The following is a 14,270-nucleotide window of genomic DNA, read 5'->3' on the forward strand; positions in this document are numbered from 1 at the left end:
GCTGTAAGAGTTTAGTATCTGTACACTCATCATTTACTTATTTATCGGCTTCTTTCATTCGGTTACTTGAATCACTTTCATATATGTTTGTATTCAATTGATAAATAGATATAATTCAATGTTTACTGGCTGATGTTTGCCGATCGTTTATCCTCTCCATTTTCTTATTTGTTTTATATATATATATATATATACATGCACACATATGCACATTTGTTGAATGTGTGTGTGTGTGTGTGTGTGTGTGTGTGTGTGGGTGTGTGTTCATGCGCATGTGTGTGAGGTCCTTCAGGAACAAAAAGAGAAACAAATGCATTTTTTAGTAAATTTTCTTTTATTATTCTGATTTCATTTTTCTTCAAACAGCATTTTTATATTATATAGCATTTTTCAGTCTAACGTCTAATCCTTACATACATATTTTAAACATATCATCAATATTCGGACACAATGCTACACCATTAATTGAATCGTCAAAGTGATGTAGCAGGTCAAATTGTCAACGCTATTCTAACATATCAGTGATGATAATTTCTGTCGACAAAATTTTCACATAGATTCTCAGAATTATGTGATTATTCTTTCATACATTTTACGTTTATATTTTTCTTCTAGAGACTGAACGAATTTTGTAAAACTATTCTGTAAAACTATATATATTCTTGTTTGTGTTTTTGGTATGGTTGAAGTTTATGGTTTCATATTCTCAATCCAATTGCTGTTATTGATAACGATTGCTTTGTATTGCAAATCTTTAGAAATCAGTTTGACATCTCCTTTGCAAGTAACTGGACAACTTAGAATGGTTCATCACACGTTCTCTCAGTGACATCAGTTTAGGATAGCTGCTCAGGAAAGATGAGTTTTCCATCATTGGATTTTCAAGGGCGCAATAGCACATCATATCTGCCATGGATATCTATGAACAAGAAATATTAACAATAATTAATAAATAATCATTTTATATATCAAGCAAAAAATCACAGTTACAAAACGAAAGGGTACTATTCGTGATATTGATACCATACTGGACTCATTCGTTATTTTGTCGGCCCTGGAGAAACGAATGTTTTTAATTCAGTGTGTAAATAAATATGACTAAATATTCACAGGGATTGTGTACAGCACTGCCATTTTGCCAATCAAGTGTTTGTAACATAGATTGAAAGAGTAAATTTGGGGCAAGAAATAGAATGGGTTAAATTGAATCCAGTTCTAAACTAGAAATCTACAGTTAAATTTCATATCAGCAAAAGGTGAAAACAAACCTCAAACCTACGTAAATATATAGCAAAGTTATTTAGTACTGTGCGCTGAACACCCTAACAGCTCCTTGCCTTCCAGAAATTTTCAGTGGGTTTCAAACAATTAATCCACGATTGGAACAGGGTAAGCATGTATAGTAAACGTCTTCCACATGGAACATACTGAACTTTTTCTCGACCAGATAAGTAAAGAGGGTTAACTGATTCTGACAATGTTTAAATACGAGTTAAAAACATAACAAAATAATAATTCACTGCTCTTTACAAGAAACTCATAAAAGGTACATGGCTTTAGAAAATAATGCCCTGTATTTCTAGTTATTATAGGTTGTCTGAAACTAGTGTATTGATGGTGAAGGCAATGCCAGACGTTAATATTAACTGGTAACAGTTTGGGTGGGGAGATAATTTAGCTTCTTGCTTAAATAAACAAACTGAGCTTAATTATTCCACCTTAGACTCCGGAAGAAGGTGTACATCTATACGGTGTGTAAGACCGAGTAAGGATTTAGTTATATTATTTTTCTTTTGGGGGTTGTATTCAATCAACATACAGTACTTCTGGCGAATATATAATTTTGAATGGCTGTTTTTATCCGGAGTGTTATGTAGAATTCTCGTATAATTTAAAAGCGCAAGCATAAATGATAAATTCGCTGAGTAGTTACTGAGACTTTAATTACGTAGAAATGACAACTTATAATTCTACCTAATGTCAAATTAAGAACAATTAAGAGCAGCTTCAATACATTCTGTTTGGAAGTTATTCATGAACCAGAAAACATCGCTTTTGTCGCAAACAACCTCGGACATAAAGCATAGATTTTGTATATTGTCACTAACAGTAAATAAAATAAGAAAACAAGAAAATTACCTGGTCTCCCATAAAGTATTGGTTTCCACCATTGTACATATCCAAAGTTCTTTCCATGTATGGAAGAATTCTGCGGCAGGTCTCTTCAAATCTCATACGTTTCTCAGACTGACAAGAAAAATTTCAATAATACATTTTAATTTTCTGTTCACAACTCATATATTACTAGATTTCATACATTATCGCTCTTTACATATATTTAATATATTACACTTAATATAATTCCAAGCAATACAGGACAGCTTATTTCGTTATATAAATACATACATGCATATATACATACACAGACAGACAGACAGACAGACAGACAGACAGACAGGCAGACAGATAGATAGATAGATAGATAGATAGATAGATAGATAGATAGGTAGGTAGGTAGGTAGGTAGGTAGGTAGGTAGGTAGGTAGGTAGGTAGGTAGGTAGGTAGGTATATTCATGATAGGTATGTATATATATATATATATATATATAACATTAAGGTCTTTTACCGCTCCCCATAATAATTTGCCAAAATTATTTAGGTGGCCCTCGTCATTGTCGTTTGTTGTGCTAGAAATAGCAGGGAAGTAAATTTAAATTACACCCTGTTGTCTTAAAGCTGGAATATTGGTTTTAACAATGTAATCAGAATTATACAAAAATGACATGGTCAAAGACACAATGTCTTTGAAAAACAAAATGTCCATGCCTTGTTCTAAATAGCAACGACGAAAACAGCAGTGTAGAAAACCATATTACTTACAGAACATCCAAAATCACGTGATCTCTGGAACTGAAATAATGGAAAGATAACATTTTAAAATGTTTAAATGGCGAAGAAAGATATAGAATAATGGTCTACAAGATTAATATGAAACCTAGAAAATGAAAGTGGTGACATGGCAAAATACTTCGCAGCATTTCGTCCCTCTATAGATTCTGAGTTCAATTTATGCTGCTGTCCACTCTGCCATGCTTAGTACCCGATACAAAGAACTAATATAACTCAATACATAATACTGCGTATATGCGTGACATTTGAGTACTGAGCTCGATGTAATCTGCTCATCCCCACCTCACGAAGTTACTGATCTTGTGCCAAGATTTGAAAGCGAATATTAAACCTAGAAAATACCTGTATTTGCTGTAAATATCTTATCCCGTACATTGAATAGTTTCGATATCAAAAAGCATCTCTACTATATTTCTACGATACCGTTCACACAGTTATTTCATTTGATTTTTCTGTTAAGACAATACGCAAAATATACTAGATAGAGAAGTACGATATTTTTACCCGAAGAGAATACTGTTTTTTAAACCTGTTTCAATTTACATTGAAACAAATAGGTGTTGAGTAAGTATATTAAAATCAAAACTCATACCCCGAGAGTTTATTAAACTAATAGTGAGAGACACAAAGCTAAAATCAATGCGGCCTATATGACACTTAGAACAGACATTCCATCACTTGCTACGTCCAGCCGGAAGACGTCATTGCATTTGTTCCGTATCAATATTTTATCCGATGTATTACCGACAGTATTGTTATTCTTGTAGAGATATGTCAGCACCTGACAACATTCCTTATGCTAGGCTTGTAAGAATGATAATAATTTAATAACAGCTTGGTGTATCGTATTAAAGAACGAACATGATATTTTACGACCTTACTTAAGAGCGATTACGTGATTGCAACTACACTACACTTACCATCATTCTGCAGTTACTATCCTGGTACATCCTCATGTAGTCATCTAAAATGTCATAGAAACATTCTGAGATGAAGTCAATTCTTGCCATCTCCATGTTGTTTCTGCCATGGAAACCTGGGAGAGATAAAACAACAACGATGTTCACAATTGTAGTGATGATGGTGATGGTGATGATGATGATGATGATGACGAAGATGATGATGATGATGATGATGATGATGATGATGGTGGTGGTGGTGGTGGTGGTGGTGGTGGTGGTGGTGGTGGTGGTGGTGGTGACGATGATGATGACATATGATGATGGTATACTAGGCTTACCCTGCGATTCCTTACAATTCTATCAAAATCACTCCATGCAATAAGGTATAGATTTTGGGACATATTACAAACCATTTTACCCATAAAATAATATATATTCATTTATTTTCGAATTACCGAAAAAACAAATGCCCTTAGTCACTTCTTTGTGCATTTCAAACCGTCAGGTGACGCACTATCCTGTAGTATTATGCGGACAATACACCGTGAGAGTATCAAACCTTTACTGAACTAAAATGAAGCTGACTATTGAAAAAGGAAGTGTTTCGTGATAGTGACAAAACTAACATTAAGAGGAAATTGAAGGAATTCAGATCTATGACTTAAATCAGTTGATTTCCGAGTCATTATAATAAAGACATACGTGATATAATATTGTGTGTATTTATATATACATAAACCACAGCTTATATCTATATATATATAAACAATTGAAACCGGTAAAGTAAATAAATCCCTTTTAAAATCATTTTCAAACTGTCTTTCATATATAATTCCACTCGTGAGGTACCTTACAACTCCACTTTGTAATATATACATGTATATATATATATGTATGTATGTATGTAGTATGTATGTATGTATGTATGTATGTATGTATGTATGTATGTATGAATGTATGTATGTATGTATGTATGTATGTATATATATATATATAATATATATATATATATATATATATATATATATATTATATATATATATATGTATGTATATATACATATATATATATATATGTATATATATATATAATATATATATATATATATATATAATATATATATATATACAGAGAAAAGTACACGGATATGTATATAAACATGTGAGTGCTTGTGTGAGCGCGCGTGTTTGTGTGTGCGTGCGTGTGTGTGTGTATTTGTGTGTATGTGTATACCGACCCACTTTCAACGTTTCTGTCGGTAGTTACAACGGGACTGAGGTTGCTGATCTTGCTGGATTATGTATTCTGTATACTTAAAGAAAGCGTACGCACATCCTAAATCTCAGCACGTATGGTGACTATAATCTAGCAGTCTTTCCTCAAGCCATATGAACGATTGTTCTTTTATTCTTTTACTTGTTCCAGTCTTTTGACTGCAGCCATGCTGGAGCACCACCTTAGATGTAGATCTTTAAAGAAATTGGTCTGTCGGTACCAGTTACCAACAGTATAACCAGAATGGACGTTCTATATTTAATACTAGACTTGAAGACAGTCACGTACAAACCTTCGAGGGGATGCAACCAGCAAATTCTTTAAATCCGCTAATACTGCAACCATCTATCAAGTCTAATTAGAAACCTAGTTACAGGCATAAGTACATTTAACAAGCCCATCATTGACGAGGCATTAGTGACGATGGATTTACTTGCATTTTACTATATACAAAGAGAGGACACTCAATATATAGTAAGAGAATTAGACTAATCAGAGAGTGGTTTCTATAATTATATGGAAAAACAAGATGTTTGACACAAACATTCAGTTCTCTCTCTCTCTTTCTTTTTCTCCCCCTGTCTCCCTCTTTCTCCCTCTCTCTCCCCGTATATATATATATATATATATATATATATATACTGTGACACATACACATGTCCATACAAAGATAGGGAAAGAGACAGACAGTCAGGCAAGCAGTCAGGCAATTATACAATTATAGAATAGATGATAGAACACTCACCGAATTCTCTGGCCAAATATCTGGCCATAGCCATACTCTGGGGAATCTGGGTCCTGTTGTCCAATTCCAACATTGGCATCATGTTGCATGGCATCTCTGTAAAAAGCATAACATTGATACATACGATAGGTTAGCTGTTTGATTAAAAGTAATGTGTTATGAAAGTGTATCTCTAGTCTAACCGAATAAAATAATATGGGGAATTCTTGCAGCTGCCAAAAGTCGATAAAGTATTACATTACGGAAGGGATGATCAATCAACTATTGTAATACTGCCACAGGTAGTGTATTATGCAATTGATCAAGGTAACTGTCAATAGCGTTGCTCAAGTATTACTAGGCCGTAGGGCATATAATTTGTTTAATGACTTTCCTTATTTCTTTATTGCTCAGAAGGGGCTAAACATAGAGGGGACAAACAAGGACAGACAAACGGTTAAGTCGATTACATCGACCCCAGTGAATTACTGGTACTTAATTTATCGACCCCGAAAGTATGAAAGCAAAGTCGACCTCGGCGGAATTTGAACTCAGAAATATCGCTAAGCATTTCGCCCGGCGTGCTAACGTTTCTGCCAGCTCGCCACCTTAAAAACTTGGAAACTGTATGAATGATACAAGGCTTCCTACAGCCTTGTCTAATAATATATGGAGGTTGAAAAATTAATGACTGCTGCATCAGAAATAATTCATCAGATTTTGCCTTCGCTAATTTATAAAGCATACCAAAAGGGTAGTTTTATTTAACATCATTTTTTGTTCGATAGTGTTGGGTGAATCAAATTTTGCAGCTTTTTACCATAGGGAAATATAACAAAACATTTTCTAGCAAATTTTAACGGTAACATCTACTATATATTTTATCTGTTATCATTTACTTCTTTCAGGCACTGGACTGCGGCCAAGCTAGGGCATGGACTTGAAGGGTTTAGTCGAACAAATCAACCTCAGTAACAACACAATCACATAGCTATATATATATATATGTTATGTGAGTGTCCCTCTCTTTCTTCCTCTCTCTCTCTCTCTCTCTCTCTCTCTCTCTCTCTATATATATATATATATACATGCGTACATACATTTTTATATGCCAGGATTTTTTTATCCCATTTCATCTTTTATATATACATATATATATATATATATTTAGAGACCTAGAGAGAGACTAATTACCAGGTTTTAAAAAATAAGTTCTGAAGTCGATTCGTTCAACTAAAAATTCAAGACGTTGCCCCGGCGTGGTTCTAATCTTATGATTGAAATAAGTAAATTCTAAGAGACATATGTATACACACAAGTACACAGACACAGGGTGAGCTTCTTTCACTTTCCATCCACCAAGTTCACTCACATGGCTGGGACTACAACAGTGGATAGCAGACCAAGGTGTTGTGCAGTGGAACTGAACCCAAACCCACTCCTCTGCCTACCATGGACATTTTGACTTTTGTTAACATTTCTCACTTTCTTGTGTCTCTCGTAATCATTTTGTAGGTGTTCTAGAGTCAAGTGCAAAATTTCTTTGGGAAATTTTGCGTTTATAGCCAAGCTTTTAATAGGGTCTATTATGTTCAGTACTTTTGAAATCCTCTAAATTTTGAAATCCTCTAAAAATATTTGTCCACAAAAAACGACTATGGATTACATTTTAACATTTATGAAGTGTAAAGTAGAAGAAAAATACTACTTATCATATAAAATGCATTAAACTGTTATTCTCACAGTTTTGCTTACTTGTGAATAGCCAGCTTCCTGAGAGCGGTGAAACCAGTTTTAAATATATGTTAATATTTACAATGGAAATCATGATAGCGATTTCGACGTTTCGGCTGGCTTGTTAACCTACATCAGACAGTCTGATGAAGGCAAACAAACCGAAACGTCGTATTATCTGTCTACCAGGTTCACGCACCAGGTTTTGCTTGGCCTGGGACTATACTAGAGGACAGTAGCCCAAGCTACCGCGCCCAGTGGAACTGAACACAGGACCCTGCGACCACTCTGAACAGTCTGATTGTGTTAACATTTTACAATTTCATTTGTCTTTCAAATCGTAGTATTACCATTCAGTTTGTGAAATTGATTTAAAATATAACTTAAGATAACGGTTTGTATATCATTATCTATCTCTGAAGAGATTCGACTTGCAAATGATTTTTAAATAAATATATTAATTTTCTGAGGTTCTGAATTGAAACTGCTGTAGGGGATGTTTGTCAATTTTTTAATTAATAAATGATAATTTAATGATTACGTATTTTTCATCTTATTATTATAATAAATAAATATATATAAACCATGGTCTATATAGTTACCTTGCAGCTGAGTGTTAAATATAATGTTCAATGTTGTTTGTAACCAGAACTAACCAGTCCTTTCATAGGATTTTGCTATCCCTGAATCAGGTTTGTAACCTTTAATTGTGCTTGTGTTATATATATATATATATATATATATATATATATATATTATATATATATATATAGATAGATAGATAGATAGATAGATAGATAGATAGATAGATAGATAGATAGATAGATAGATAGATAGATAGATAGATAGATAGATAGGTAGATAGATAGATAGATAGATAAAGGATATCTTCAGCTGCACAGATAAATAAATAGAATTTCAACCAGTCTGACACTTTGATCTACTTTTTCTTAAATATTAAGTTGGAAGAAGTTCATGTTGTCGCCATTATGGCTAAGAATACACTACACTTCTAAGAATCGCAGGAAGCCTATTGGAGTCATAGTGTTGCAAAGAATTGTAATTCATTTCTAATTCATTTATCTCTTTAACAACTACTAAATGTAAAACTTAAAAACTGTGTCTGTTTAGAATAAAGGACAAAAGTGAGTTGTCAACTCATGTCTAGGTATGGTCATAAATATTGTCATATGTATCACTCTCCCTTTGGGAGGAAAGAAGTCGTTAGGAATAGTCAATTCGATATAAAGTAACTGTCTATAAATAGAGGTGGGGTGTGCAGCTGAAGATGGCACTGCATTTATATTGATGTAATGATTGCATTGTTCAATTAAATGGAGTTGCTTGAAAGAGTCGTATTTGATATCCTGTTGCTTATTTTGATTTTATTCACCTTACTTCGAGCTGAGCGGATAATACAGGACGAATTTGGTGCTTCAGCTTAAGTACCTAATTTAACTGAATCTCAATTACTTCTTATATATTCTCTGGTACTCTGTCAATTACAACGACGAGAGTTCTAGTTGAGCCGATCAACCGAACAGCCTGCACATGAAACTAACGTGCATGTGACTGAGCACTCTACAAACGTGTGCACTCTCAACGTAGTTTTGAGGGAGATTCAGCATGACACAGACTGTAACAAGGCTGGCCAATTGAAATACAGATACTACTCATTTTTTTCCAGGTGAGTAGATTGGAGCAACGTGAAACAAAGTGTCTTGCATCAAGACACAACACATCGTCAGATATTGAACTCACGACCGTAAGGTAGTGAAACGAATTGTCTAACCTCTAATCCACGCATCTTCATACATACATACATAGATACATACATACATACATATATGTATATATGTATATATATATATAATATATATATATATATATATATGCATAATACATACATATATGTATATATATATATATATATATATATATATACCAACATATATGCATGTATATATATGATGTAAGAGAAATTACACCCAACGGCCAGTGGTTCACGTTATAATAATAGTAGTGATGAATAAAGATACAGTAAGTAAAATAAAACATATTCTTGACTTACTGAAATTACTTTCGCTTACAGTGATGCTTGTTGAATAGCTAGATGGTAATTGGGAACAGCATCAAAAGAGATGGAGAGATTATTTCTGAAATCAAAAATTCTTTCAAGATTGAATTACAATCTATCAAAAAACGTAGTGTAACTGTCTGAGAACAAGAGCACAATTTAGCACGTGTCTCTACGTTAATATTCGCCATCAGTACAGCATGTCCATATATATATATCGATAGATAGATAGATAGATAGATAGATAGATAGATAGATAGATAGATAGATAGATAGATAGATAGATAGATAGATAGAATTTTCTAGTCATTTGACTGCAACCATGCTGGAGCATCGCCTTAGAAAGGGGTTTTTATTCGAAGAAATCGACCCCAGAACTTATTCTTTGTATGTTTACTACTTATTCTATTAGATTCTTTTGCTGAACCGCTAAGTTACAGGAAGAAGAAACACCATTATTGGTTGTCAAGTGATGATGGGGAGATAAACACGTACACAATCACACACACACACACACACACACACATAGATATGTACATATATATATACGACAGACTTCTTTTAGATTTTGTCTACCAAAGCCACTGACCTGGTTTTGGTTGGCCCGAGGTCATAGTGGAAGTCACTCGCCCAGATTGCCACGCAGTGGGACTGAACTCGGAACCATGTCGTTGAGAAGCTTCTTACTACACGCTTATACATATATTAAACATGTACACGAGAGCGGTGTGCGTGTGTATCTGTGTGTATGTCTGTGAGTGTAAGTGTGAGTGAGTTTGTGTGCGTGTGTGTGAGTGTGTGAGTGTGTGTGTGTGTGAGTGAGTGTCTGTGCCTGCATGTATGTGTGTGGAAGACTGGATGAAAAGAATATATCAAACTTTTACATACTGTTTCTCATGTTGTCCCATTCTGAGTATTCAATCCTGCGGTCATTGTACTGGACACCAGCAGCTGCGAACAGCATACGGCAGATCTCAGCACGACCACGGTGGTTGAAGTAGTGGAGAGTGTAGGAAGGCATGATTGATTTTGGTCGTTGGTATTTAGATACTGGTTTAAGAATTGGTTATGTTCAAAGCTAATAGCTTATCTATGGCTTTGCTTGAAGACTGGACGCTGGTCTCGCTTCAGAGCCGAGCTTATATAGGGTGGAATACTCAACAGAAACACATTAACGGCCATAATCACACACTATTAGAACCTCCGCCTACACAACAATATACCTTGATACCCTTTCTTATTGTTTGAGCGGCGGCGAAGATGGCAATGGAAATGGTGATGGTGTTAGAGGGGATAATAATGGTAGCGATAGTGTAGGTGGTGATGGGGGTGATGGTCGTGATTGTGAGTGGCTGGTAGTGGCGGCAGTGATGATGATGGTAATTGTGATAGTGGTGGTGGAGATGGAATTAATGGCTCTGGTGTTAGTGGCGATGGTTTCCGGCCATTCTGGTGCAGATAGTGTCTGGTGTTTGTGGCAGCAGTGGTGGAGATGGTGGTGGTGGCGGCGGTGGTTGTAGTGGTGGTGGTGGTGGTGGTGGTGGTGGTGGTGGTGAGTGTGGGCGAGTGTGATACCGGGGTGCTACTGAAGGGATAGCGTGGAGGTGGGTACGGTAGTGCCCCTCTTACTGATAATCAAAGTATAGGTTCTTGTACTTGAGATATTAATGATGGATGTTGTGGTAATGATAGTGTAGTTATTGGAATGCTATATGCGTGAGTGGGAGTGGGAGTGGTTTTGATGGTGGTGGTGGTGGTGGTGATTATGATGATGCTTGATTATACATGTATGTGAGTATACGTATCTATGTGTGTGTGCATGTGCGTATGCGATTGTGTGTACGTATGTACGTGCGTATGTATGGCTGTTTCTGCTTGTAGCGTTGATTGTAATGATGTTGGTGGTAGTGGTGAGTTCAAATGCTGCACTAGTGATAGTAAGGACGGATGACATTATTGCTGTTGTTGGCGGTGGTGGTGGTGGTGATGGTGGTGGTGGTGGTGGTGGTGGTGGTGGTGGTGGTGGTGGTGGTGTGGTGCTAGTAGTGATAGCAGTGATAGTGCTGCAAGTGTAGTCGTAGTGGAGGAGTTTTTTTTTTATTGAAGGTTTTAGAGAAAGTAGGATCCTTGATTTACAAGAATAATAATTTTCTTTCAGTATCCCTGTTATTTTGAAAGACAGAAAGAAATAAAAACAAACAGAAAGAAATAGAGAAATAGAGAAAGTGAAAGTGAGAGAAAGGGGAGGGAGAGAGAAAAAGAAAGATAAACACAGACAAATTGTATGTTTCTTCTGAATTACATGGAATTAATCATGCACGCACATACATACATACACACATACATTCTCACACACGTACACGCACACACATGTACATGTGTGAATATATATACATATATATGTGTGTGTATGTATATATATATATATATATATATGTGTGTGTGTGTATATATATATATCTGTGTGTATATATACACACACTCAGACACACACACATATATATATATACATATATATATATATATATATATATATATATATATATATATTATATATATATATATATACCCTAGGATGGATATCTAGGAGTCGCTAATCGTTTCCTGATCCTTAATGGGTATGTTTGTGTGTATACGAGTGAAACAAACAAACAAACAAACACCCACATACACACGTGTACGTCTATGTGTGTGTGTATATATATATATATATATATACATTTATATATATATATATATTATATATATATATATATATTTCTAAACCACTCTCCATACTCTATTTTCGTTTTTTCTTTTTATCTTCTCTCTCTCTCTGTCTCTCTCTCTCTCTCTTTCTCTCACATTCTCTCATTCTCTCTCTTACTCTCATTCTTTCTGTCTCTGTCTCTCTGTTACTCTCTCTCTCTCTCTCTCTCCTCTCTCTCTCTCTTCTCTCTCCCACGTCTTTCTTCCTCACTTTAGTCTGATCTGCTATTCCAGTTCACGAAACAAACCAGTAATTAACTGCGATAAACCCACAACTTAACATTAATACATACGCTCAATAATGAGTTGTATTCACAGGAAACACACTACAAACTCTCTCCCTTATTACTAATCTGTGAATACACCAGGGACATTTTAATAATCCCCCTCCAACACCATCAATTATTCTAATCTTTTTATTATTCATCAGCTATTTTCTTTCCTCTTTCATTTCTTCATTTTCTTCTCTATTTCTTTTATTTGTTTGTCATCCGATTTCGGCCATATTGGTGTACCACCTTGAAGTGTTTTAGTCGAACGAATATGCCGTAGTGCTGGAATTTTTTCAAGTCAAGTACATATTTTATCGTCTGGTCATCACCGAACCGCTAAATTTGAGGGACGTAAACAAACTGACACCTGTTTTCAATTAGTTGGAAGACAAACACGAACACACAATTATTATCTACCAAATCTACTCACAAAGCATTGACCAGAAGACAAATACCCACGTTGAGGTGCAGTGGGATTGAAAGAGATACCGCGTGATAGCTTATCGAAGTCCTTAAACACACAGCCATACCTACCCCTTCTTGTATTTTCCCTGATTCTTCATGTCATTTTCTCTTTTATTCTTTCACGTTATCTTATTTTCATTAATTAGTTTTTAATATTCGCTTGTATTACTTTATTTTAGCGTTTTTGGTTATTTTTTCCCGTCTCAGCAATAGCTCAAGAACTTATTCTCACATCATATATATTGTGCATAGATATATCTATATATATATATATATATATATATATATATATATATATATATATATACACACATATAGGTATGCATATATATAGATACATTGATACAAACATATATACATATAGATATATGTACATATATATATACGTATATGCATATATATATATATTCATATATGTATATATATATTTATATATATATGTATGTATATCTGTATATATATATATATATGTATATGGATATATATATATAGTGAGAGAGAGAGAGGGAGAGAGAGAGAGGGAGAGAGAGAGGGAGGAGAGGGAGAGAGAGAGGAGGGAGAAGAGAGGGAGAGAGAGAGAGGGAGAGAGAGAGGGAGAGAGAGAGAGATATGCATATACATATATGCATATATACATACATATTTTGTTACCCTAAGAGACCATAAGGGTAATTTTAATAGAAACCCTAAATGTAGATATGTTAATCCGGCTACAACTGAAGTATGTATTATTAGCAAATATATTTTAGATCGTATTTTAACTAATTTAGATAGTGAATTAAATTTGCGGATTTCGAAAAATAGCAAGTCAGTAATAGATTAGTTTGAAGCGAATAGCCATAACTACAAATTTACGCAGTTTGATATTGTTTTCTTTTACCTGTCAATATCCTGGCCTTTGCTCCTAAAAGCATTAGACTTCGCCAAGCAGTATGCCAGCATCGATAGGTCGGAAATAGATATTACCATACATGCGAGGAAATCACTTCTTTTTTGCAAGAGTTCTACCTGTGTCAAAAAGAGTGAGGATTCTCTTTTCGATGTACCGATTGGAGCATGCGGCAGGGCTGAGTTATGTGTGCTCATAGGAGCTTATATTTTGTACAATCTAAAGACGCAGGATTATATAGGGATGACGGTCTTATAGTTACCCATATTTTAA

At 34.8% G+C, this 14,270-nt stretch overlaps 1 protein-coding gene across 1 annotated transcript; it reads right to left on the reverse strand.

Annotated features, from left to right (window-relative positions):
* Positions 1-357: 357 nt before the first annotated feature.
* LOC115211996 (S-crystallin 3-like) lies at positions 358-10,754 on the reverse strand. The gene is made up of 6 exons (XM_029780779.2): positions 10,512-10,754; positions 5,834-5,929; positions 3,832-3,947; positions 2,882-2,911; positions 2,140-2,247; positions 358-919 (listed from the first exon to the last, which is right to left on the reverse strand). The coding sequence occupies exons 1-6, from the start codon at positions 10,642-10,644 to the stop codon at positions 755-757; spliced, it is 648 nt and encodes a 215-aa protein (XP_029636639.1). The 5' UTR covers positions 10,645-10,754; the 3' UTR covers positions 358-754.
* Positions 10,755-14,270: the final 3,516 nt, after the last annotated feature.

The sequence above is a fragment of the Octopus sinensis genome, linkage group LG5, assembly GCF_006345805.1.
Source record: "Octopus sinensis linkage group LG5, ASM634580v1, whole genome shotgun sequence".
In the NCBI taxonomy this organism is placed as follows: Eukaryota; Metazoa; Mollusca; class Cephalopoda; order Octopoda; family Octopodidae; genus Octopus; species Octopus sinensis.

Bases quoted from the DNA above. Each gene is read 5' to 3' on its own strand.
- LOC115211996 (XM_029780779.2), bottom strand. From the start codon at position 10,644: ATGCCTTCCTACACTCTCCACTACTTCAACCACCGTGGTCGTGCTGAG. The intron at 5,930-10,511 runs GTATGTAAAAGT...TGCTTTTTACAG, and splicing joins ATGGGACAACATGAGAAACA to AGATGCCATGCAACATGATG. The intron at 2,248-2,881 runs GTAAGTAATATG...TTTTCTTGTCAG, and splicing joins CACGTGATTTTGGATGTTCT to TCTGAGAAACGTATGAGATT.